Source organism: Sinocyclocheilus anshuiensis, unplaced genomic scaffold (genome assembly GCF_001515605.1).
Source record: "Sinocyclocheilus anshuiensis isolate Anshui unplaced genomic scaffold, SAMN03320099.WGS_v1.1 scaffold613, whole genome shotgun sequence".
Taxonomy (NCBI): domain Eukaryota; kingdom Metazoa; phylum Chordata; class Actinopteri; order Cypriniformes; family Cyprinidae; genus Sinocyclocheilus; species Sinocyclocheilus anshuiensis.
This window is the reverse complement of record NW_015536487.1, coordinates 158,251-179,033: the sequence shown is the minus strand read 5'-3', so window position 1 is coordinate 179,033 and position 20,783 is coordinate 158,251. Positions and strand designations below refer to the sequence as shown.

Sequence of the window (20,783 nt, the reverse complement as noted above, 5' to 3'; positions counted from 1 at the left end):
GCTCCTCGTGTTTCCAACTCGTCTTTGCACCTCCACGTTTGTGATTTTCTGATGCCAGTGAATGTGCAAGATTCTCCTGTAGCACTTAATTTCAAACGCCCGCAGTAAATCTTTGTCTTTCTTCCTCAATGTCCATGTCTCACAAGCATACAGCAACACACTCATCACACATGTCCTGATTATGCTGATTTTGGTCTCTGTTCTGATATGCTTGCTGTTCCATATTGTCTTGAACCCTGCCATTACTCCCGTTGCCCTCGCTATTCTCCTTTTGATCTCCTTGTTGCAATCGTTGTCCCAGGTCAGTAGACTACCCAGGTACACAAACTCTGTGACATTTTCAATACTTCTGCCCCTAATCTCCAGTTCCTCTTCTATGTCCTCTTGTCCAAACACCATTGTCATTGTCTTTTCAATGTTGATCTTTAATCCTGCGGCCTCTCCTGCTTCATTAATCCGATCCAGATTTCCTTGTAATTCAACTCTATCCTCCTCCAGTAGATCAATGTCATCTGCAAATTTGAGGTTGTTGATCTTGTACCCATGGACTGATATTCCTGTGTCATTGTCTCTTACCGAGTCTATTACTCTCTCGAGGTACGAGATGAATATAATTGGCGATATGGGATCCCCTTGTCTTGTTCCGCCTTTCGGAAATCAATGAAACAGTTGATGATGTGTCATCCTTTACGTTTCGCCTTCTCTGCCATAAGCCTTAGAATCAGGATTTGATGTGTCGTGCATCTGTCTTTCCTGAATCCGGCCTGCTCCTCTGACAGATGTGGTTCCATCTGCGCTTTCAATCTCTCCAGTAATACCATCATCAATACCTTACCCATGTGACTTAACAGAGCAATTGTCCTGTAGTTGCTGCATTCTGCCAAGTCTCCTTTCTTTGGTATTGTAACGATGACTGACTTTGCCCATTCCTCTGGTACTCTTCCTTCCTGCCATATCTGATTACAGATTGTGTGTATCTCTTCTGTAACTTTTTCTCCTCCAGCTTGTATAATTTCTCCGGTTATGTCGTTGATTCCTGGGCTCTTACCTTTCTTTAACCTTTTCACCGCTTCTGCCACTTCCTCATATAGAATGTAGTGCATTTCATCTTCATCGGGCGGTGGTGAGATTTGGTCTAGTTCAGTTATGACGATGTAGATAGAGGATTTTTTTCAGTGCTGTAATAAACAACAGTTCTTACCTGAAACTTGCACTCAGAGAGTGGGAACTCAAACATGTTGCGTGTGTAGTCAGGGCTGCGACTGGTCATCTCGAGAAGCAGGTCAGTGGCCAGACTGAGGAACTGTTCTTCAATGCGGGACGAATACAGTGACTTCAGCACCACAAGCATGCGCTCCAGTGTGTCTGGAGGTAAACGGCTCTCATGACTCCAGAAATTACGCACATAAAGCCTAAAGAGAAATCACATAGGAGTGTGAGAAAATACTTTAGGTTCATGTTTTGTGATTGATTTGTGAGAAGCTTCAAATTCACAAATGCTAATGCTTTTATTTAAAATGATGAAAAATCAAAGTGAAATTAAAATGATCATAGCAGGTAACTAGTCAGCTTACTGTAAGCCGTAGTTTTCATCTGTCAGCCCCTGGAGGAGAGTTTCTCGAGCTGCACTGAGCACTTCAACAGAGGTGCTGTCTTCCATGCTCTCAGTGTCACTGCAAACACATCATGATTACATGTACACTACTGTTCAAATGTTTGCAGTCACTCTCAGTAAGAAAAAAAAAAAAAAAAAAAAAGATTTATTCAGCACAGATGCATTTATACATTTATTGATCTTTTACGTGGTTATAAAATTAATTATGGTTTCCACAAAATTATTAACCAGCACAACTGTTTTCAACACTGATAATAAAAACAAATGTTTGTGGAGCACCAAATCAGCATGTCAGAATGATTTCTGAAGGATCATGTGACACTGAAGACTGGAGTAATGACTGCTAACAATTCAGCCTTGCCATCACAGGAATAAATTACATAATAACTGTAATAATATTTCACAAATTATTGTTTTTATTGTATTTGTATTCAAATAAATGCAAGCTAGGTAACATAAATCTTACCGACCCAAAACATGTGAATGGTAGTGTACATTTAATGTGTGATGAAATATTAAAATGTAAAACATTCAACTGTAAAAGTCAAACAACCTGGGAGACTGAGAGAACAGCACAAAATCAGTAGAAACACATTAGACAGAGGAAATGAACAACAAAAGTCATTTGTGTGATGAATGATGAAAAGGAGTAAAACAGGACTGGATAAAAGGAGGTTTGTAGAGTCAGTTACCTGTAGTTGTCCTGGATCCACATCAGGATGTCATACATTCTCTCTCTGCAGACAGGAGAAGGGTGAGACACAAATGCTGTGACGGTTCCCAAAATCTCCTTCAGCTCTTGGGGTTTCAGACATGCCAGGATCTTATGTATGATATCCAGACAAACCCGCTGCCTGCCTTCATCTCTGAAAGACACAGCATGTGATGTGAAGAGGGTTTATCTCTAATATTTTACAATCACAGGCATAAAACCTGAAATAACACAAGGAAATGAAATGAACTCCTGCAGTATTAACAGACTTGTGGCTCATGATCTGTGAGAGGCCTTTGGTCTTCAGGTGCAGGTAGATTTCAGGGATGACATCAGCACGACTCTGCACACATTCAAGGCAGTGTGTCTTCAAAATGCCATGCAGCTTTGGCAGCAAGTAAAAAACAGGATTTACAAATCTGTGGAATATAAAGACAAACATTATTTACAGAAATAACATCAAGCCTTTACTACATACGATGGAAATTTTCATCTCACCGATCCATTAAGGGTGGGAAGTGTTTGGACACTTTGCTCAGGCAAACAATAAATTTGTCATCCACCTCCTTCTTTCTCAAATCCATGAGTTTTGTGATAGTAATATTAAATAAGGGCCCTTCATTTTGCTACAACAAAGAAAAACAATAGTTGGTTACTGGATACTTTCTAAAGACAACCTTCACGTTTACAACATGTATATTGCAATGTAAAATAAAATATCTCAGATGAAAAATGTGATACAATTTGGCAGGAACAAACAGCCACACTTACACTTTCTCTCTTAGTCATGTAGTTTAGGATTAAACCAATGATCTCAGCAGCTGCTGCGTAAACCTCTTTATATCTGATGAATGACAAGTTGTTGGCCAGTGACTGAAAGTATCTGTAACACAGGAATTGTAAGAGGACAACACTGGTTTTAAATTCATATTTATAATTACAGAAAAAAATTGAACATTTGTATGATAAATTCAATACTAATGCAAACACACACACACATTCTCCTACATACATAAATACATATACATACATACATAAATACATATACATACATACATATATATATATATATATATACACACATACATACATACATACAGCAAAATGTTTACCTGTCATCCTCAATGCCACATGCAGCATCATAAGGAGGAAGATTATTGGCCATTACAATGCCTAAAAGCTGTAGTCCAACAGAGTTATCCTTGCTGTTGGGATCAGTTCCAGCAAACCGTTCATATATCAAACTATGGGAGGAAACGGGAAAAAATCTCTTGAGATTTTGCATCCATTCCATTCATCTATGCATGGTTATTTTGGCATGCATGGTCGTCATGGAATCACAAACATCTAATCCTAGAATTTCAGCAACTGAAATATTCACATTCTTAAATATTTTCACTTAATTTACAAACTCATAAATAAAGTACTTTGATCGATTTGTTTTCTTACTCGTAAGGTATTGTGAGGCAGTCCTTCCAGCATTCCACAACTGTGCGGATGACCTCCAGGTTGTGGCGGAAAACAGCCCGTTTGGAGTTGAAGCAGTTCTTAACCAGAAACCCAAGGAGCCTATTGGCCAAAACCTCATCTCTTGTGCTACCCTAAACAGGAAGAAAGATAAGGGAATAAATAGACAATATGTTAAAATGTATGCAATGCATATACAATTTTTGCAAATAATGTACCCTGAGAATCAATACATGAGTGAAAATACCATCGTATACACACCTTTGGTGTGGCCACACTTGCCCATGAGAGGACAGTCACCACAATGTCCACGACCATAAAGTGAATGCCCTCTCCTCCATTGCTACTGGAAACCACCAGCTGCACCAGTGGGCCCAGCCAATGCTTCGCATATGGGTGAAATATCTGGACATAAAGATGTCAAATAAAAACACCACATACACAACATATCAATAAATCCAGAGAGGCAAAGAGAAACCTCCGAAGCAGTACCTCTTCAGCATTGATGATAAGTTTGGCTATGAAGAGTCTAATGTTCAGCGGGGTGGACGGATTGTCCAGCTTCCCCTGCAGGAACTTCATCCAGGGAGGAAGATCACTAGGTGTCACTCCCTAAACCAAAACATATTCAGAAGTGTTCTGACTCGAAATTCAGGCAAAACTGTTCATGCCTTTGAGGTCATGTTGAGACTGACCTCGGTTTTAGGGGTGATGTTGTTCCTTTGCATGTGGCGCAGCAGTGCCGTCATATTGGCCATACATTCATGCTGATTCAGCTCATCCATCTCAAGCTCTACAGTCTCATCCTGAGACACAACCTCCTTACGCTCCTAACAACGCAGACAGTTATTAATTAAAATTGTAGATGACTTTCTAAAACCTATAACATCTGCTTTACAAAAGAAAAAAAAAACGAATCTCTCCTGAGATGTACCCGAGTCCTGCTGGAGCTGCTCCCGCCTGAAGGATTCTGGGAGTTGTAGGAGAAGCTCTGAACTCCAGTGGAAAAGTCAAACTGACTCATCTCCTCACTGAGACTGCTGTCTGCCATGTAGGACTGAGAGGAGAGGTATACAGGTGCATCTGAAAAAGAACGAGGACTTATAAGAGAGCAGATAGCATCTATAAAAGTGCCTTGTGAATTTATGCTTAAAGCAGTCTGCCCGGGAATATACATGATAACAAATGGCATTTTCATAAATATTCATGGATGACATTTATCTTTCTAAACATGTATTTAACCAGCTTGTAGATACCTCAGACAACTCACCTCCATTTTCTCCACTCACTTCTTTCCTGATCATGACATATTTCTTTTTCCTCTCAATAGGGACCTGAAAATGCAAGTAAACATGATACAATACAACACAAAACAAATAAAAATATAACATATTTAAAAGCTTCACTTACATCAATCTCTATAGGAAAGTTGTACACCCTTTGTGTATCAATGAGGTTGTCAAATATGAATTGATTCTGGGGTAAAAACAAACAACAAAATTAACTTATAAATATAGAACAAAGTTCAACTTCAAGAGAGAGAAGGATACACTTGAAGTGGGCACAGTAACAGACCTTGTCAGGTTTCTCAGTGAAGAGGAAGCCCTGGTAGAATTTGGTCTCATTGAAGCTGCAGCTGATCAGGGCGATGGCACAGTTATAAGCAGCACAGTGATACTGTCTCCTCAGCTCCAGCAGAACCGTCTCTCCTGTCATGTTCTCAGTGAAGGCCTCAAAACACGATCTGACATGTATTGTGTTGATTAGGTTCAGATTTGAAAAATTACATCTACTTCATGATTATGGCATTTGCAGCAGTTAGCTCCAGAATTCCTGAGACTTGCTTGTATTTCTTATAAACATATTTAAAGGAATAGCTCACTCAAATGAAAAAGACTTTTTTACTTGTGTAGAATACAAAAAAAGAGTTACTTCACAGAATAAGTTTTAATTGTGGGTGAATTATTCCTTCACAGTCAGCATGAAGAAAGGAAATAATGTCCTGTCTGACTTGAAAGGACTTTCCAAACAATATATATAACTTTAATAACATAAAAGGGGCACAAGAGAGTTATCGTCACTGAATCACCTGACCATATAAAGTGTAATATCTGCTCTTAAAGGTAAAAAAGAGAAAAATGCATATTTCAAATACATACTTGAGGAGGTTCTTGGAAAGCTCATTGCCTTCTGCACTGCCTGTGCTACAGAAGGCCTGGTTGATAGCTGAGTTTTTAGAATAGACCTCCTCTTTAGGCAGACGAGAGTATAACACCTCCAGCAGCTTACAACAGCCGATCTTCATCATGATCTGACTCTCAAACACTGACTCAACAGACTGGAGGATAGATGACAGGAAAACACACAATAGCAGAATGTTTGAATGAAAGCGCAAACACATGTTTTTAGATTTGAACGGATCTACCTGAATCATATTTAGTGTACTTTAATAACCCAATGTAACTCACCTTGGTGAAGCGTGCCTGTAGAGTAGTCATAATATCAGCAATATTAGTAATGAAGAACTGAGAGAGTGCTTGAGGGCTGCAGTGAGAGGCCATTGGTAGCAGGACTCTGTCTATAAGACCCATAAGCATGGAGTTTGAAGGCACATCTTTGGCTTGAAATGACTGGTATACAGAGCTGAGGAGAAGAACCTGTCTTTCCAACTGGGACCTGACAAAAAGAAATAATATGCAACACATGCATATTAGAAATACATCTAAGCAACTGTAAATATACACACAAAGTTTAAATCTTTTTGAACTTACTGGCGAGCAATATTTTGAAAGCAGGTCTGAAAGAGCTCCTCCATGATATGTTTTTTGTCCCGGCACAGAACTCTAGCCATGAGCTTCAATAACACGGGACTCTGAGACAGCTGCAGGGCCTCTAAAAACTGAGGTTATCAAAATGAACGACCAATTATTATCCTTTTACAAAAAAAAGAGCATGAATAATGTTGTCTTATTGAATAACTAATCATTGTTGTTAATTTACTGATTTCAAGACATAATGAAATTGTGTAAGAAACAAGAAAAAGTAAATCATGGTATCTGTAGAATTGACAGTATATGCACTTGTGAGTATAGTCATTAAGCTGAATAAACATTTGTATCTGATATCTAGTTTAAGCCTATATCTCACTTTGCGAATGCAGTCCATGTAGTTGTTACACTGAAGTGATCCACGAGGGAATTCATCCGACTGCATAGGAAAATGTGCAGCCACCAGAGTCTCCAGAGCCCTCTTGAGCTCCTCCAGGGGCATGCTGGGTAATGTAGTGAAGAAGGGCAGCATGATCAGAGCCTGGCTCTAATTACAGAGAACGAAGAGAAGGGAGTGAAATCAGAGAAAATTAAGAAATATATACTCCATAAACCAAAACATGCAATAAAATTCACTTTTTGTGTCAATATCATTTTGTCACTACAAGAATGAGTATAATGTATAACCGATACAGATTTCGGTGCATATTTGCAAAATACAGAGTGAAGCTGGAAAAGGTTACCTTGAGATTTAATGGCATAGATATATCTGTGAGAAGGGCAGTGAAAGTGGTGAACACAGCATTGAATGCTTTGTGATCTGTATTGGAGCATACAGCGGAATCGATCTGTAGAAAAAAAAATGTAATTAAAATCTCATGCATGTACCCACTTTGGCTCTTTAAAATGCACAGAAAATAAAGTATAACTGATGTGGTACCTGGAGCACTTTGGCAAGCAATGAAAGGACTGAAGTTTTGCTCTCTGGTGAGGCTGCAGGACCCTCCCACCACGGCCTGAGCAAATCCCAGCCCTTGAGCACCTGTTCAGCCAATAGTGAGCCTTGGGATTTTCTGACTGAACGCTCACGGAAACTATGGTCCAACATGCCGTTCAGCAGAACACTAACCTAAAGAGACAGTTGAACAACTTTTCAGATCTCAGTGCTTATGCAGAAAATGGTCATGCCGTTCTTAATAGCACTTTATTTGTAGTATATGTCTAACCAATCAGACAGATGGAGAGCATGTTAGAAAACCAAGATAGACAGTTTCAGTCATTATAAGTGAAGAACAACTAGAATCATTTTATTATTCTAATTTTATCCTGCTGGTGTATTTCTTCACCAGGACTGCAGTTCCCGTCAGCACCGCAAGTCTAAGCAGCAGATCATAGGGTTATTGGTGCCAGTGGTTTCTTCAATCTACACAGGCTTCCAATGCTTTTAGGAAACATAGTCCTGTCTAGTTTGATGGCTCACCATGCTAGGGTTCTGGTTGGCTGAAGCCAGCAGCAGTGGCACTGTGTGCTCCACTCTGCGGAGTAATTCAGTATTGAGAGATGTCTGGAAGAGGCTGTAGAAGTACTCTCCATGAGAGAAGCTGAGGAAGTGAGGATTCAGACTGCCAGAGAGAGGGACGGAGAGCGTAATGGTGTTCAGCAAAAGGCCAACAGTCTGTTCACTCTGAATTGGTGAGGGAAATAAAGACAGGTTTCAAGATTTGATTAATTTAACAGATGCATACAAAAACATGAAGAGCCAAAGATCTTCAAAGACTTAGGGTGGGTTGCACCAATAAGGATTAAGCTTAAATCTAGATTAAATTAAGGTTTATCTAATAATTCTTTTGCACCAAACTTTAAACCTTGTTTAAAAATAAGCAGGTTTACATTTAAACCATCATTTTGATCCTGAATTTATTTTATATTTAAAATAGATTAACTTTAATCTTGTTGCTCCATAACTATAAACTCAGATTTAAATCTCAATTAGGGATTAACTTTAAATTTATAGGTGAGGAGGTTTAAATAAAATAAAGTGCACCTACAGTTACAATATGTGGCTGATTGAACAAAGACAGAAACAGCGGGTGTGTCGTCAGGTCTCAGAGAGGTGTTTATTATAAATAAAAATGAAAATTAAAGCGCACTGAGCCAGCAGATTTTGAGGGTCGTTGCAGCCCATAGTAAACTTGCGTCTGCTATCGAGTCCGGTATGTGAATCCATCACTTATCTCGGTGCATCTCGCCTTACGACAAAGAAAATAAGACAGGATCACGGCCGTGCCTCTCGTTTCTCACGCCCGCTCCTCCAAGTATAGGTCTCTCAAGATTATGAAATCCGTATGCACAGCCTCAAAGTTTTCATTGCTTGCTTGATCAGCCGTTTGATCAACGGTCTGTCTACGTACGTTAGCAGTTTATAAAGATGGTGGACCTTTTACAAGTTTATTTCCTTTATCGACAAAAGCAACTTATGTCAGAGACAGAGGATAAGGAATATTAGCATTGTTGCTGTTTAATTACATGACGAATCCATCATGGCGGAGAAAATTATTCGTAGATGGAGGTTTTAATTGCAGGTTAGAATTTGAATCCCCGATTTGTTAATCTAAGCTTAAAATTAAGTGGTGCATCACAACTCGATTTAAAATAAAACCCAGATCAACAAATCCTTGATTAGCTCTAAACTTTGCTTAATTTAATCCTTGTTGGTACAACCCACCCTTAGTCCCTTATTTTAACTGCAATTCAAACAACATGCCTGATCACCCAAACAGAATGCCAACTGCACAAGCCTGTCTGCCAACTTCCTGCTGCCAACATCCATGGAGGGCAGAGACTTTCTTTCACTTCCAGGAGCAATGCTTTTATACACACTAGTGAGAAGTTTGGAGCCCAGAAAGCAACCATAACCAGCATCCTACAGAGAAACGGTAAACATCACAACCTAAATGTCATTGCAATCATTGTATAGACTGAACAGAATTACAGTGACTAGGGCTGTGCGATATTGAAGAAAATGCCATATACGATACCTTGTTAAAAAATGCGATATTGGATATGCGATACGATATTGCTTAAAGTGTGTAAAATCAATTTAAATGATATTTTAAAATATTTAAAAATGAAAATCATATAACCAATTTGTTTCACATTCTTTCTTGGAAAATAAAGATCACTATAACTTCTGAAAGTGACCAGTAGTGTTTTAGCATTACTTAAAAAGTAATGTCACAGCTGTCCCTTTAAATCCGACTGCACGGATCCAGTATAATGATACACATCCGATATCTTTCTCAGCTGTTTACATTCATTTAAAACATAACCAACTGCATTTACGAGAATGATCGTCGAGACCGGTACTATTGACATAATTCTGTGTGTATGTGTCTGTTCAAACATGAGGAGATGCGAAAGACGAATCAACTCGGTCTGAAACACATCTCTCTCTGTGTGCGCGTGCATATTGCGATATTTACATTTGCGATATTTCGATAATTTCGATATATCGTGCAGCCCTAACAGTGACATTCATTTATTCAGTGTGTACCTGACTGTGTAGAACTGAGTTGAGAAGCCCAGACTGGTGAAGCTGCTTACAGGCTAAGAGTAACAGATGCATGCTAGCATGACTGTCCCTGTTATCCCCCTCATACAGATCAATAGCACACAACTTCTCCACACTGTCCGAAAAAAGACAGAAAACACACACATAAATGAAGAAGTGCATATATAAACCATACACTCAATAAATCTGTTCATTTAAAAATGTCATCAATAATATTTCAATTGTAATCCCAATTTATAGCAAATGTACATGTGGAGACAATAGGAAAAAAAAGAAGGGGAAATGGAATTGGGGGAATAAACAAACTAGATTCGAGCTTCTAAGCACGTTTCAGAGTAGGTGAAACAACCACAAAACCACACAACACAATTTAATGAAACTTACTAAAAAAATGAACAGACCTCTGTACAGTTATTCTCTTCCTAATGCCACTCTCCAGCTGTGTCCTGTAAGGCGTTGATGCCAAAGCTTTAAGCAAAGGAGCGCACACCTCTGGCAGCTGAGTCATCACCTCCAGATCTGCCATGTTAAACCCAATGGAAGAGGGCTCACACACCGTCAGTGCCACCAGTGTGAAGAAAGAAGAGTTGAAAACATCTTGCTCCATTATCTAAAGAGAAAGTGAAAAAGTGTCAAGAAGCATGATGTAACATTCTGATTGCTTCACTGGATGTTTTGAAGGTAGACTTTTAGAACAAAAGTAAATAAGGCAAGTCATTATCTTTTGTTTTTCAATTTATTATGTTGCCTTTAAAATATAAATCATACCTTCCAGAGGTCCTGTGGACATTTCTGCAGTACCATGGTGGAGAACTCCAGAACTCTGACAATGATGGAGCATTTGTTGTAGTTGTACTGCTCTGTCTCACGAGGGCTGAAGTGTGATTGACCGGCATTGCCCATTTTGAAGCAAGCCCTGGCAGCCTGAACTTCCTGCATGGACAGCTCCGTAAGGAAGAAACGGAGCGCTGGCAAAAAGCTGGACTTCTCACTAGTGCCTGGTTGAGGAGAGGAATGGGAGACAGACAGTATTAGCCTTAATTTAACAGTTACAGATAATTTCAGGGATATAGAATTTTTTTTAGCAATATATCTTAAGTTTAGGCATATCTTGATGTGGATTCACCCACCCAGGATCCTCTGGGGTTGCATACAGCGCAGGTTTGTGAAGGTGTTATAGCAGTCAAGAGCAGCCAGCAGCAGATCCATCCATTGTAAGGTGCCTCTGATGCTAAAGGGGGCTTCAACCTCTCTCAAAGTAGGCTGGGAGTGTAACCCACCTCCCTCTAAACACGAAATGAGAAATCCTGGACCACGGTGCTTCACCTGTTCATCCAGCCATGCTGCAGGAGATGCATTACCTGACAAAAAAATGAAAGAAAACACCGCGTATGCATATAGAAATAAAGCTGCAAGTCACAAAGAAAATGTTTTGTTTATCCTAATATTCTTAATGGTAATTCTGATATTCAATTCTGATGCAATCCTAGTGTTAGAGGTGCAAAGTGACCTAAATCACATCCATGCAAAAATGCAAAGACAATTCTACAGATTTTTTTATCAACAAGCTTTTCTAGAAAACCTGTAATGATTTACAATTGAAACTAAACTAAAGTAAATAATTCAGAACATATTTCCAGAAATTCTGAGATTGGCCAAAAAAAAAGTCTCTTCCAGAATGTTACCAGTGAATTTTTTTTTACGGTTGTTCATTTTAAGCTCTATTGAACAATTTGGCATGTCATTTCATGCCAGTTCTCTTACATTTTTTTATGTAGTTATGTTATGTTCAAATTCTGAAGAAGGACAATGAATAGTCTCCAAAGAGGGGAGTCCCTGATTGGCAATAAAACCACTGTATTTCCTTCATTATAAATTTCCTTGCAGTACCTGGCAACAGAGGCACAAACTCATAGAAGAGCTCCATGCATTTGTGTCGGCATTCAGTCTGCGGTCTTCCACACTGTGTCAGCAGCCATATGACTACATCTGACAAGCACACTGACTGATCTGGAGGGAAACCTCTGAAAAGTAGAAAATACAGGTCTGTCAGCTAGCGAGTGACACAAAATGTTTCCGCATTAACCTTACTCGCATTACTCATTTGATTATTAAATGAAGTTTGTAAGGATACTATCAAAACCAAATGTACGTGTACCTAGGTATACGTCTCTTTGAATTCTTATTGAGCAAGTCTGCCTTGTGTTTGATGATTCTCTTCAGATGATCCAGGGAGCTACAACACTGCTGGACAGTTCCTGTGTAGACAATAACAATATGAAAGCCAAGATAAAAGTCATGACCACCAAACAAGATGTTTTGATAATGAAAATAGTTCAGTTTAGTTTCTTACCCAGGGATTTTTCATCAAAGTGGGCCAGAGCTAGACTCTCAACAAACACCACCAGCACCTCAAAGACAAACTGCTCCACCAAAGAGCTCTCTTCTCTGAGAAACAAAACCATATTTGGATAAACACAGCATAACATTTGCATTCACTACAGACAGATTTCTTACATTTACTCAAGATGGCATAGACCATATTGCTGAAATGTTGACAGGCTACAGTATATTTAGCCCATCTAATGCGACCACTGACCTGAATTGCCTGTACATGCTGTTAAAGGCAAGCGCAGCTCCAAGCCTCTTGAAGACATTGGGGTGTAAGGCCAGGCTGTAGATACGTTTGAAGAGAGATTTTATGTTGGCTGGGCTCTTTTCCTGCTGTTTGGGGGTTGTCTGTTTAATGGACCATTTGACAAATTCCTGGATACAGGTGCCACTGAAGTCTCTGAAGGTGCTGTCTAACGGATCCACAATGCCATCCTGTGCATCACAAGCATACACGATTACAGCGAATGTTTAAACACAAATTTAGAGGTGTAATTACAGACATCTGGCTCAATTTCAAATAAAATAAAGTTTTTCTACTAGGGGGTTTACTCACCAAAAGGGCCTCCAGCACTGCCACTGTGTCTTGGCTCTCAAACTTTCTGTTGTTGGTGAACCAGTGGATAAGCTGCATTACCAGAGGTTCAAAGAGCTGCCTTGTCACCTGAAGAAGTACTAAAGTTTCAATGTTTGGCAAACTTGCACATAATTGTAACAGAGACTGGTGAAAGAGGACAAAATGTACATATTAAACCATGAACTTTTCAACCCAGGGATCTCAGCAAACCACAAAATTAGTTGAATTTACTTAAAGTAAATCACTCATTCATTCGTTAAAAATAATTGTAGGTTTTTAACAATTAAATAACGATGTAAATAACTAGTGTAAACAGAAATGAGTCACTTTTTGCTCCATCAACAACTGCTGTTTATATTGAAGAACAATTACTGAAACATCCTAGATACTGTTGTTAATTAAAACGTTTGAAAATAAGCAGGTGTGTCATCATTACAGGAGAATAATAGAGGAAATATCTTGGCCTACATGGGCAACCTTGGATGCAAAAAGGTTGAGAACCACTGCTTTACAGTGTCTGATGAAGGACAAAAACTGTTCATCAAATTTAAAGAGCATATATAAGGTAAAAGACCTGGTCGACGTCACAGGCCAAGCGTAGAAGAACAGGAAAGACTTTTCTGTGTAGATTGTACATGGGAGGAGCAGACTTGTCGTCTTCTGTCATCTGGGCTCCTTTTCCCACAATGTATATGACCAGACTATGCAGAAGCTCACATGCTGCCACCTACACACCAAACAGAATTATCAATTTTAGCCTGAATTTATTGGGTTAATAAATAAAACGTTAATGAACCTTATCAACCTAGATAAGATGACTGAGGACTGTGATTACTTTAGTCTGTCTGTCACTGGAGGACAGTGCAAGCTCCGTGACCCGTGGCAGGAAGGAGTCCAGGTAGATCACAGGCTTCATGTCTTTAAAAGGCACGGCAAAACTCAGCCTCTTCTCACAGTCCCATGCTACAAAACGCTTCATCATGTCCTCCGCAGAAACAGCTTGGGTCGGATAAGAGAAAACTTTAAAAAGAGCTCGTTTTTAAGCAAGATAAAGCAAAAATAAGCAAACAAAGTTTACAAGTACTGGCTGTTTAAGAAAGCCAATGATTAATTTATTTAAAAGCAGCAGAAACAAAACAACCTGTCACAAGGCTCCTATTGAGCTGTCCTCCCAAGTGTCCAAGCAGACGTACCACCCTGCGTCTCACAGCAGCAATCGGAGACTCATCTCCCTAACGAAGACCACAGGAACATCAGAATGCTGCATTCAATGTGCTCAATTAACCATCGCTTGCATGCAATTATATATTATTTCAGAGTTACATCTCTGAATCAATTAGATTAACAAAACATGGCAAATAAATCAATCTTATTACCACAGAAAAGTGTTTCGATTTCTTCAGAAGCCTCATCATGACTTTTCCATAACTTTTTGAACTTCCCGTGGACACAAATGTCACTTCCATATTGCCATCATCTTTTTCTAATGGGATGATTAAAAACAAATAAAAAAAATTAAAAATGACTCTGAAACAGCTACTAGAGGAATTCCATAATAATCACTGACCCATAGATATATTCAAAAGTAAATTTACAATAGTAAACAGTGAACATTTCTTTGACAGTACAGTATTTAGGAAATATATGATGAGATTATGAATAACTGACCTGAGTTAGTGGTTGTTTTGAGGTAGCCATCTAAATGTGGCAGTATGTCTGCGTAGTGTGGCTGCATGATGGCAGCAGGAATAAGAGAAGACCAGGACTCCAGAGCATCCAGTGCTGCTGTGGCTAAAGGAGCATGACTCAAACCTAGCCGCAGAGCAGCCTGCAACCAAAACAAAGAAAATAGATGATGATATTCCATAACCACCATAATATCATGTTTCAGTTTGTTTCTGAATGACTTCAGAATGTGATACCTAGTTGCCGTTAATTAAAAAATATCACAAAATTGGCTTTCATTTTCTAACCTGCAGAGCTGGGATATATGCCTTGATATCCAGAGCCACCATGTCAGGATGAAGAGAGAGGATGAACATCAGACAGGCAGCCAGGAGCTCATCTTTATATTGTTTCATACGCACACAAACCTGAGGAAATTACAGAAACTTTTCATCATCGCATTCATCATATACAACCATATGAACAAAACTTTCTTTTAGAAAAAAAAAATTCCTTTATTAAGAACGAAACAAAGCTCACTGCAATGTTCAAGCATCCAACACAGAAATAAAAGTGGCAAAAAGAGTTAAAAATGCACCTCCTTTCCAAACTTTGCAAGCAGTGAAAAACAGGCATTCTCCATGGTTGAGCCACCGCCAACACTTTTTGACTCTTGTTTTAGGTCCTATAAATAAGAGGTGGCTTATGACTGGTTTTGTCAAAGTTTATCAAGACATTAAATTGAGATATTAATATGTTAGAATGTGTATACCTGAAAATAGTGGATTTTCTTGGCAATTCCCATAGAAAGGGAGAGGAGCTTATAAAAGCCGCTGACCAGAGGGAAACGTATCGATTGCAGAATAAGCTCATGACACAGGGGGTGCATCCACTGGGCAAAATACTCAGGATTTCTTGAAGGCAATAATTCACTATAAAAAGGATAACAATAATCTTATGTATGCAATCTCATGCAAAAAGAGCGCAAATAAGAGTGTGGTTTTGTTTGATTTCTGACTGTTCCAGTGAAAAAGAGAGTTATGACACCTGCAAAAGTCAACCAAGTTGATAAAGGCAATGAAGTCTTTGGGTTTGTTGGGCATAAGGTTTGCTGTGGGGTCAGATGAGGGCATAAATCCAGAACTTGCATCACTCTGTGCCAAAGAAAAAGTAGAAATATTTCACTCAACTGGCCAAATTACTCAAAACGTATTAAAAATAAATCTTTTTTTTTAATTGATGCTCCTTTTCTTTAACCATCCACATTTTTACTATTCATTCAAGGTGCAGCACTGCAACAGTACCTCCTCAGCTGCACTGACTTTCTGCACTGAAAGATCAAGTTTCTCCACAATCTTCATGACTGACTGCACCAGTGCATCATATAAATGTCGGTTTATGTCTCTTAGGTTGTAGTTCTTGGCAGCTGGAGCTCCATCCATGAATCCTGTGTCCTAATAACACAGCAAATTAAATTAACAAAGACATTAGATTAAACTTTCAAAACAAAATAACCAGAATACACATAAAACAACTTTTATGATTAAAGGGTCACATTCTAACCAAATAACATATTTGTAAAGTAGTAACAAAAACTATTACCTTTACTAACACCACTACATAAAAAAATAATAATAATAGGGTCACATTCCGTGTCAACTCAACCAGAGGTCCCCGGCTCAAATTTTTGATTTTGCTAATATTTTTTCTGAAGAAAGAAAAACATGTTTAGTGATGAAAGCCAAAATATTAAATGTCATGGATGAATATTTACCGAGTAATCCGCTTTTTTGTAGAAGGGGGTCAAAATAGCAATTTTCACCTGAGATTCAGAGTCAAATTACAGGGGGGGTAAAATGACTTCAGAAAGATGGCAGCATCATAATGTTACTTTTACACAGAGATTAGTAGGTCTATTAGTAAAATCTGTTGACTTTAGCAATCTTTGTTGCATTATGTGCCAATGGTGACCGTTCAAAAATGAGGAAAGAGCACTTTTAAAAAATTTTTCTCCAAAGTTTGCAAGCCTGTAACTCAAAAAGTATTAAAAGATATTTTAATGCCCTTTTAGATTTTGGGTCTTAAACTTTTCTTTTGACTTCTTCATTTTTAAGGCCCTATATTGTTCAGTTCCAGAGATAATGGAATTTCAATATGGCTCCAGAAGTAAATTGTACACATTTTCAGTGGTCAAAAACCAAATGTGGGTCAATTTGCAAAAATATGATACTTCTTTTCTTTTAAAGAGGAATGTCTGAAGAACAAATAATGTTGAAACTAGAAATGTATCTTGTTTCCTTCTGTCAAAACAACTGTATACAAAGTGACCAACATTTGGTTTTCGAGTGCTGAAAATGGGTAATATTCAACAATCTGGTGCCTCATTGAGACCCCCCTATCTTTGGGACTGAATAATGTAGGGCCTTGAAAATGAAGATTCCAAAAGAAAAGTTTATTAAGAACTAGAATCTAAAATCATATTGCGATATCTTTAATACTTCTTGAGTTATAGGCATGCAAACTTGGGAAAAAGAATATTTATGGCACTCTGACAGTTATGTTTAATGCAGTTGTTTTGACAGAAGGAAACGAGATGCATCTCTAGTTTCAACATTATTTGTACTTCAGACATTCCTCTTTAAAAGAAAAGAAGTATCATATTTTTGCAAATTGACCCACATTTGGGTTTTGACCACTGAAAATGTGTACAATTGACCATATGCACAGAGCGCTATTTAGAACTTCCGGATAAAGATAAGCCAGCTCGTAATCTTCCGGTGAAGCTCATTTTACATGTGCTATATATAGGTAGAGACTCTCATAGAAACCTCTCCTGCCTCATTCTTATTAGAAACTGAGAAACAAAATAATCAAAACTCCGTAAATTATGATAGCAGAATTAACATACAGTTCTATTTCCTTTTGCTCCAGCCCGCCAGAGGCAGTGCGGAAGGCACTAGTGGAAAACTCCTCGCGCTCACGCTTGACCGAAAATTGAATGACAAAGTTGTCACCTCGTGACGTGCCTTGAGCTATAATAACCCCTTAGCATGACACCTCGACCTCTTTCTCATTCTCGCTTGTTGAATCGAATGTGACGATATTTTGTGCAACTTGCTGCTGAAGAGATCTTCAGGATATATCACGAGCTGTTTCGTCTTGATTACATCGATTCAGTATATGGATTGTTGGATTTACACGCATCTCACGGCGCACAGTGATCGTGAGATACAGGTTGCATCACGCAAGAGGCTTCATTCTGCTGGATGCTGGCAAGTTTGAATGCCTCTGTGACGACATACACTCGGAAGCCCTGGCTGCCTCGGCTGAGAGCGTATACGCACCTGATCGCAGTGTGAATAATTAACGTGTGCCGGATTTATCGACTTTAGGGCGAGTATTGCGTTAACATGGATGCACTTCAATGTTCTACATGCCCTAATGCAATGGATTTCATGGATGGACATCGCCAATGTCTTGCTTGTCTTGGTATGGATCATCTTAGAGAGGCACTGACTTGACTCGTGCCCGGAATGCTCCATTATGCCGCTTGTGGGTTGTCGCGCTCGTCTGGCGGGTCTGGAATCTGCTTTGGATAGTTTGTTACATTCATCAAATATCACCACAGCTGATCGTAAACGCAAGCAAGCATCTCAAAGTGAAAAGAAGACTAAGAAAACGAAATCTTCTGATTTAGCATGCAAAGTTGATCAGCTGTCTTCTGCAGTAGAGTTGTTATTGGCACTTCTGGCTAAATCTCAGCCTAAAACAGATGTACGAGAGAAAGTTCAGCCTGAGTTATGTATGACATCTTCACCAACGATGCATACAGGACAGGATTTGGATGTGATGTCAGTGGCTGCCACTGAATGGAAACCATTCCAGATGTTACTTCGGGTGCTGAGGAAAATCTGCCTGCAGATCCATCGCAGCACTCCGGCAGTTAGACCATGTCTGTGCAGTCAGGTGGGTCATTTTCAGTTTTTGCATCCCTGGAAGGAACGTTAAAAGCTATGCTTTCCCGCATCAATCTAGATCCCCCTCAACCAGCAGTGGGTTCTGAGAATATTTTTCTCTGTCGTGCACAGAGAACATCAATTACAATGCCTCAGTGCAATGACTTTACATCTGTATTGGTGTCTGCATTTCAAAATTCAACGAAGGCTAAACGTCCAGATCAGTTAGCTGTAATGCAAGACCCAGAGACAGTAGGACTTAGTAGCATGCCACCTATAGAATCTAGTGTGGCAGCGCTTATTGTATCTCCCGATGAGGCGCTTTGTGAGAATGTACGCTGCCCCAATGTTGAGTGTAGGATGAGTTACTGTCTCGTGCATACAATGCAACAGCGCGCCTTGGCTGTGTTTCCAGTTCTTTTGGTGCACATGCTTGTGGTTCTACACTCCTTTCTGAGAGAAACTTCATCTGACCCATTAGTGACAGACTTAACTGAACTTACATTGCAGACCATGGATGTTATTGCCAATCACTGTGGAACAGCTTTAGGTACCTCTTGTACAAGCTCGACGGCAAGTTTGGTTGGCCCAGTCCTCTTTGCTGGAGGTATGTAGGAACAATTAGCAGAGATTGCCTTTGGTACCTGGTCGAATTTTTGGACCATCTGCACAGGAAGCCTTGGACCGGCGTGTGTCAGTGTCTGAAACTCACTCCCGTCATGTGGGGACTGCCTCAGAACCCAGGCCTCCTCTAGCAGCCTCTGGTACTCGTTTTCACAATGTCGGTGTAAGACCCATTTATAGATCTTCTCAACATTTCCACCATCAGAACTCTCGGACTACTCCACCACCTCCTCCACCTCCCAGGTATGATGGGACTCAACCATGTGGACATCAGTCTCACATCCGACCCCCAGGTTCCCAACGTCGCCCCCCCCACCTCTACAGAAAAGCGTTTGCAGGAGCGTTGACGCACACGTCGACAGTGGGCTGTTTCACGGAAAGTCAATTGAATCATTGGAGATCAATAACAACAAATCAGTGGCTCTTGACTACCCTTACAAGAGGGTACCATATACAGTTTCACTGTCGACCTCCTGTTCACACCGGCGTGAGACAGACAATAGTTCACGATCCACGTCAGGCACAGGCACTTGCACACAAAGTTTAGGTGTTGTTGCGCAAAGGTGCCATAGAATACATCGATCCCCAAGTTCATCCCGGGGGATTTTTTCCCATTTATTTTCTGGTCACAAAGAAAGACGGCGGGTTTCGCCCCATCTTGGCTTTAAGAAACTTAAATCATTTTCTCAAGTTTCTGCCGTTCAGAATGTTACGCACAACAGATGTGTTGCAGGCCATCATGGCGCAAGATTGGTTTGTGACAATAGACTTAAAGGACGCCTATTTTCATATTCCGATTGCACCAGAGCACAGGTGGTTCCTTCGATTTGCCATAGGGGGCCAAATATTTCAGTTCAAGGTTCTTCTGTTTGGCCTGGCTTTGGCACCAAGAGTTTTTTCAAAGTTCGTCCAGGCAGCATTGGAACCACTCCAGAGGTCTGGCATGAGGGTGTTACTGTACCTGGACGACTGGCTTGTCTGTGCAGCATCACCCTAGCAAGTAATGGATCAAGCTCGTCACCTGCTGGAACACATCACAGCTTTGGCGATCACTGTGAACTGGGACAAATGCAAGCTTGTTCCGACGCAGTCAACCAGTTACATAGGCCTTGCTTCAGAGAGAATAGGGTCAATTCTGAGAGCTATGAAGAGGCTCACACTCAGCGCTATGTGGCTCTCTTAAGACTCTTGGGGAAGCTCACAGCAGCAACAGCAGTAGTACCACTCGGATTATTGTGGCTCAGGCCATTCCAGTGCTGGCTTATCCAAAAACGCCTGTGTCCGATACAAGACAAATACACAAAGATCAGAGTCACACGTCGCTGCATGCAAGCCCTAGCACCTTGGTCACAGCAGCAGTTTCTCCTCAAAGGAGTTCCATTAGGACCTCCACCTGCATGCAGGGAAGTCATAAGGACGGATGCCAGTCTTCTCGGC

The 20,783-nt window shown here is 39.9% G+C and overlaps 1 protein-coding gene across 1 annotated transcript in view; it reads right to left on the bottom strand.

Annotated features, from left to right (window-relative positions):
• The window catches only part of prkdc (protein kinase, DNA-activated, catalytic subunit), a 36,911-nt gene that overhangs the window by 10,409 nt on the left and 5,719 nt on the right, over nucleotides 1-20,783 (bottom strand). Inside the window, exons 16-57 of the mRNA XM_016480785.1 lie at nucleotides 16,071-16,220; nucleotides 15,814-15,920; nucleotides 15,539-15,698; nucleotides 15,365-15,451; nucleotides 15,075-15,194; nucleotides 14,770-14,929; nucleotides 14,478-14,584; nucleotides 14,243-14,333; nucleotides 13,937-14,100; nucleotides 13,676-13,828; nucleotides 13,081-13,188; nucleotides 12,733-12,959; nucleotides 12,487-12,581; nucleotides 12,292-12,391; nucleotides 12,024-12,157; nucleotides 11,264-11,494; nucleotides 10,902-11,131; nucleotides 10,535-10,743; nucleotides 10,116-10,248; nucleotides 9,327-9,485; nucleotides 8,043-8,246; nucleotides 7,503-7,691; nucleotides 7,306-7,410; nucleotides 6,942-7,109; nucleotides 6,566-6,693; nucleotides 6,263-6,470; nucleotides 5,954-6,132; nucleotides 5,370-5,538; nucleotides 5,205-5,270; nucleotides 5,065-5,128; nucleotides 4,729-4,877; nucleotides 4,490-4,624; nucleotides 4,287-4,406; nucleotides 4,056-4,199; nucleotides 3,777-3,928; nucleotides 3,440-3,571; nucleotides 3,099-3,210; nucleotides 2,826-2,953; nucleotides 2,597-2,746; nucleotides 2,308-2,481; nucleotides 1,575-1,673; nucleotides 1,202-1,412 (exon numbers count right to left, since the gene is read on the bottom strand). Of these exons, the coding sequence (XP_016336271.1) occupies nucleotides 1,202-1,412; nucleotides 1,575-1,673; nucleotides 2,308-2,481; nucleotides 2,597-2,746; nucleotides 2,826-2,953; nucleotides 3,099-3,210; nucleotides 3,440-3,571; nucleotides 3,777-3,928; nucleotides 4,056-4,199; nucleotides 4,287-4,406; nucleotides 4,490-4,624; nucleotides 4,729-4,877; nucleotides 5,065-5,128; nucleotides 5,205-5,270; nucleotides 5,370-5,538; nucleotides 5,954-6,132; nucleotides 6,263-6,470; nucleotides 6,566-6,693; nucleotides 6,942-7,109; nucleotides 7,306-7,410; nucleotides 7,503-7,691; nucleotides 8,043-8,246; nucleotides 9,327-9,485; nucleotides 10,116-10,248; nucleotides 10,535-10,743; nucleotides 10,902-11,131; nucleotides 11,264-11,494; nucleotides 12,024-12,157; nucleotides 12,292-12,391; nucleotides 12,487-12,581; nucleotides 12,733-12,959; nucleotides 13,081-13,188; nucleotides 13,676-13,828; nucleotides 13,937-14,100; nucleotides 14,243-14,333; nucleotides 14,478-14,584; nucleotides 14,770-14,929; nucleotides 15,075-15,194; nucleotides 15,365-15,451; nucleotides 15,539-15,698; nucleotides 15,814-15,920; nucleotides 16,071-16,220 (6,111 nt within the window). The remainder of the gene's footprint in view (nucleotides 1-1,201; nucleotides 1,413-1,574; nucleotides 1,674-2,307; nucleotides 2,482-2,596; nucleotides 2,747-2,825; nucleotides 2,954-3,098; nucleotides 3,211-3,439; nucleotides 3,572-3,776; nucleotides 3,929-4,055; nucleotides 4,200-4,286; nucleotides 4,407-4,489; nucleotides 4,625-4,728; nucleotides 4,878-5,064; nucleotides 5,129-5,204; nucleotides 5,271-5,369; nucleotides 5,539-5,953; nucleotides 6,133-6,262; nucleotides 6,471-6,565; nucleotides 6,694-6,941; nucleotides 7,110-7,305; nucleotides 7,411-7,502; nucleotides 7,692-8,042; nucleotides 8,247-9,326; nucleotides 9,486-10,115; nucleotides 10,249-10,534; nucleotides 10,744-10,901; nucleotides 11,132-11,263; nucleotides 11,495-12,023; nucleotides 12,158-12,291; nucleotides 12,392-12,486; nucleotides 12,582-12,732; nucleotides 12,960-13,080; nucleotides 13,189-13,675; nucleotides 13,829-13,936; nucleotides 14,101-14,242; nucleotides 14,334-14,477; nucleotides 14,585-14,769; nucleotides 14,930-15,074; nucleotides 15,195-15,364; nucleotides 15,452-15,538; nucleotides 15,699-15,813; nucleotides 15,921-16,070; nucleotides 16,221-20,783) is intronic.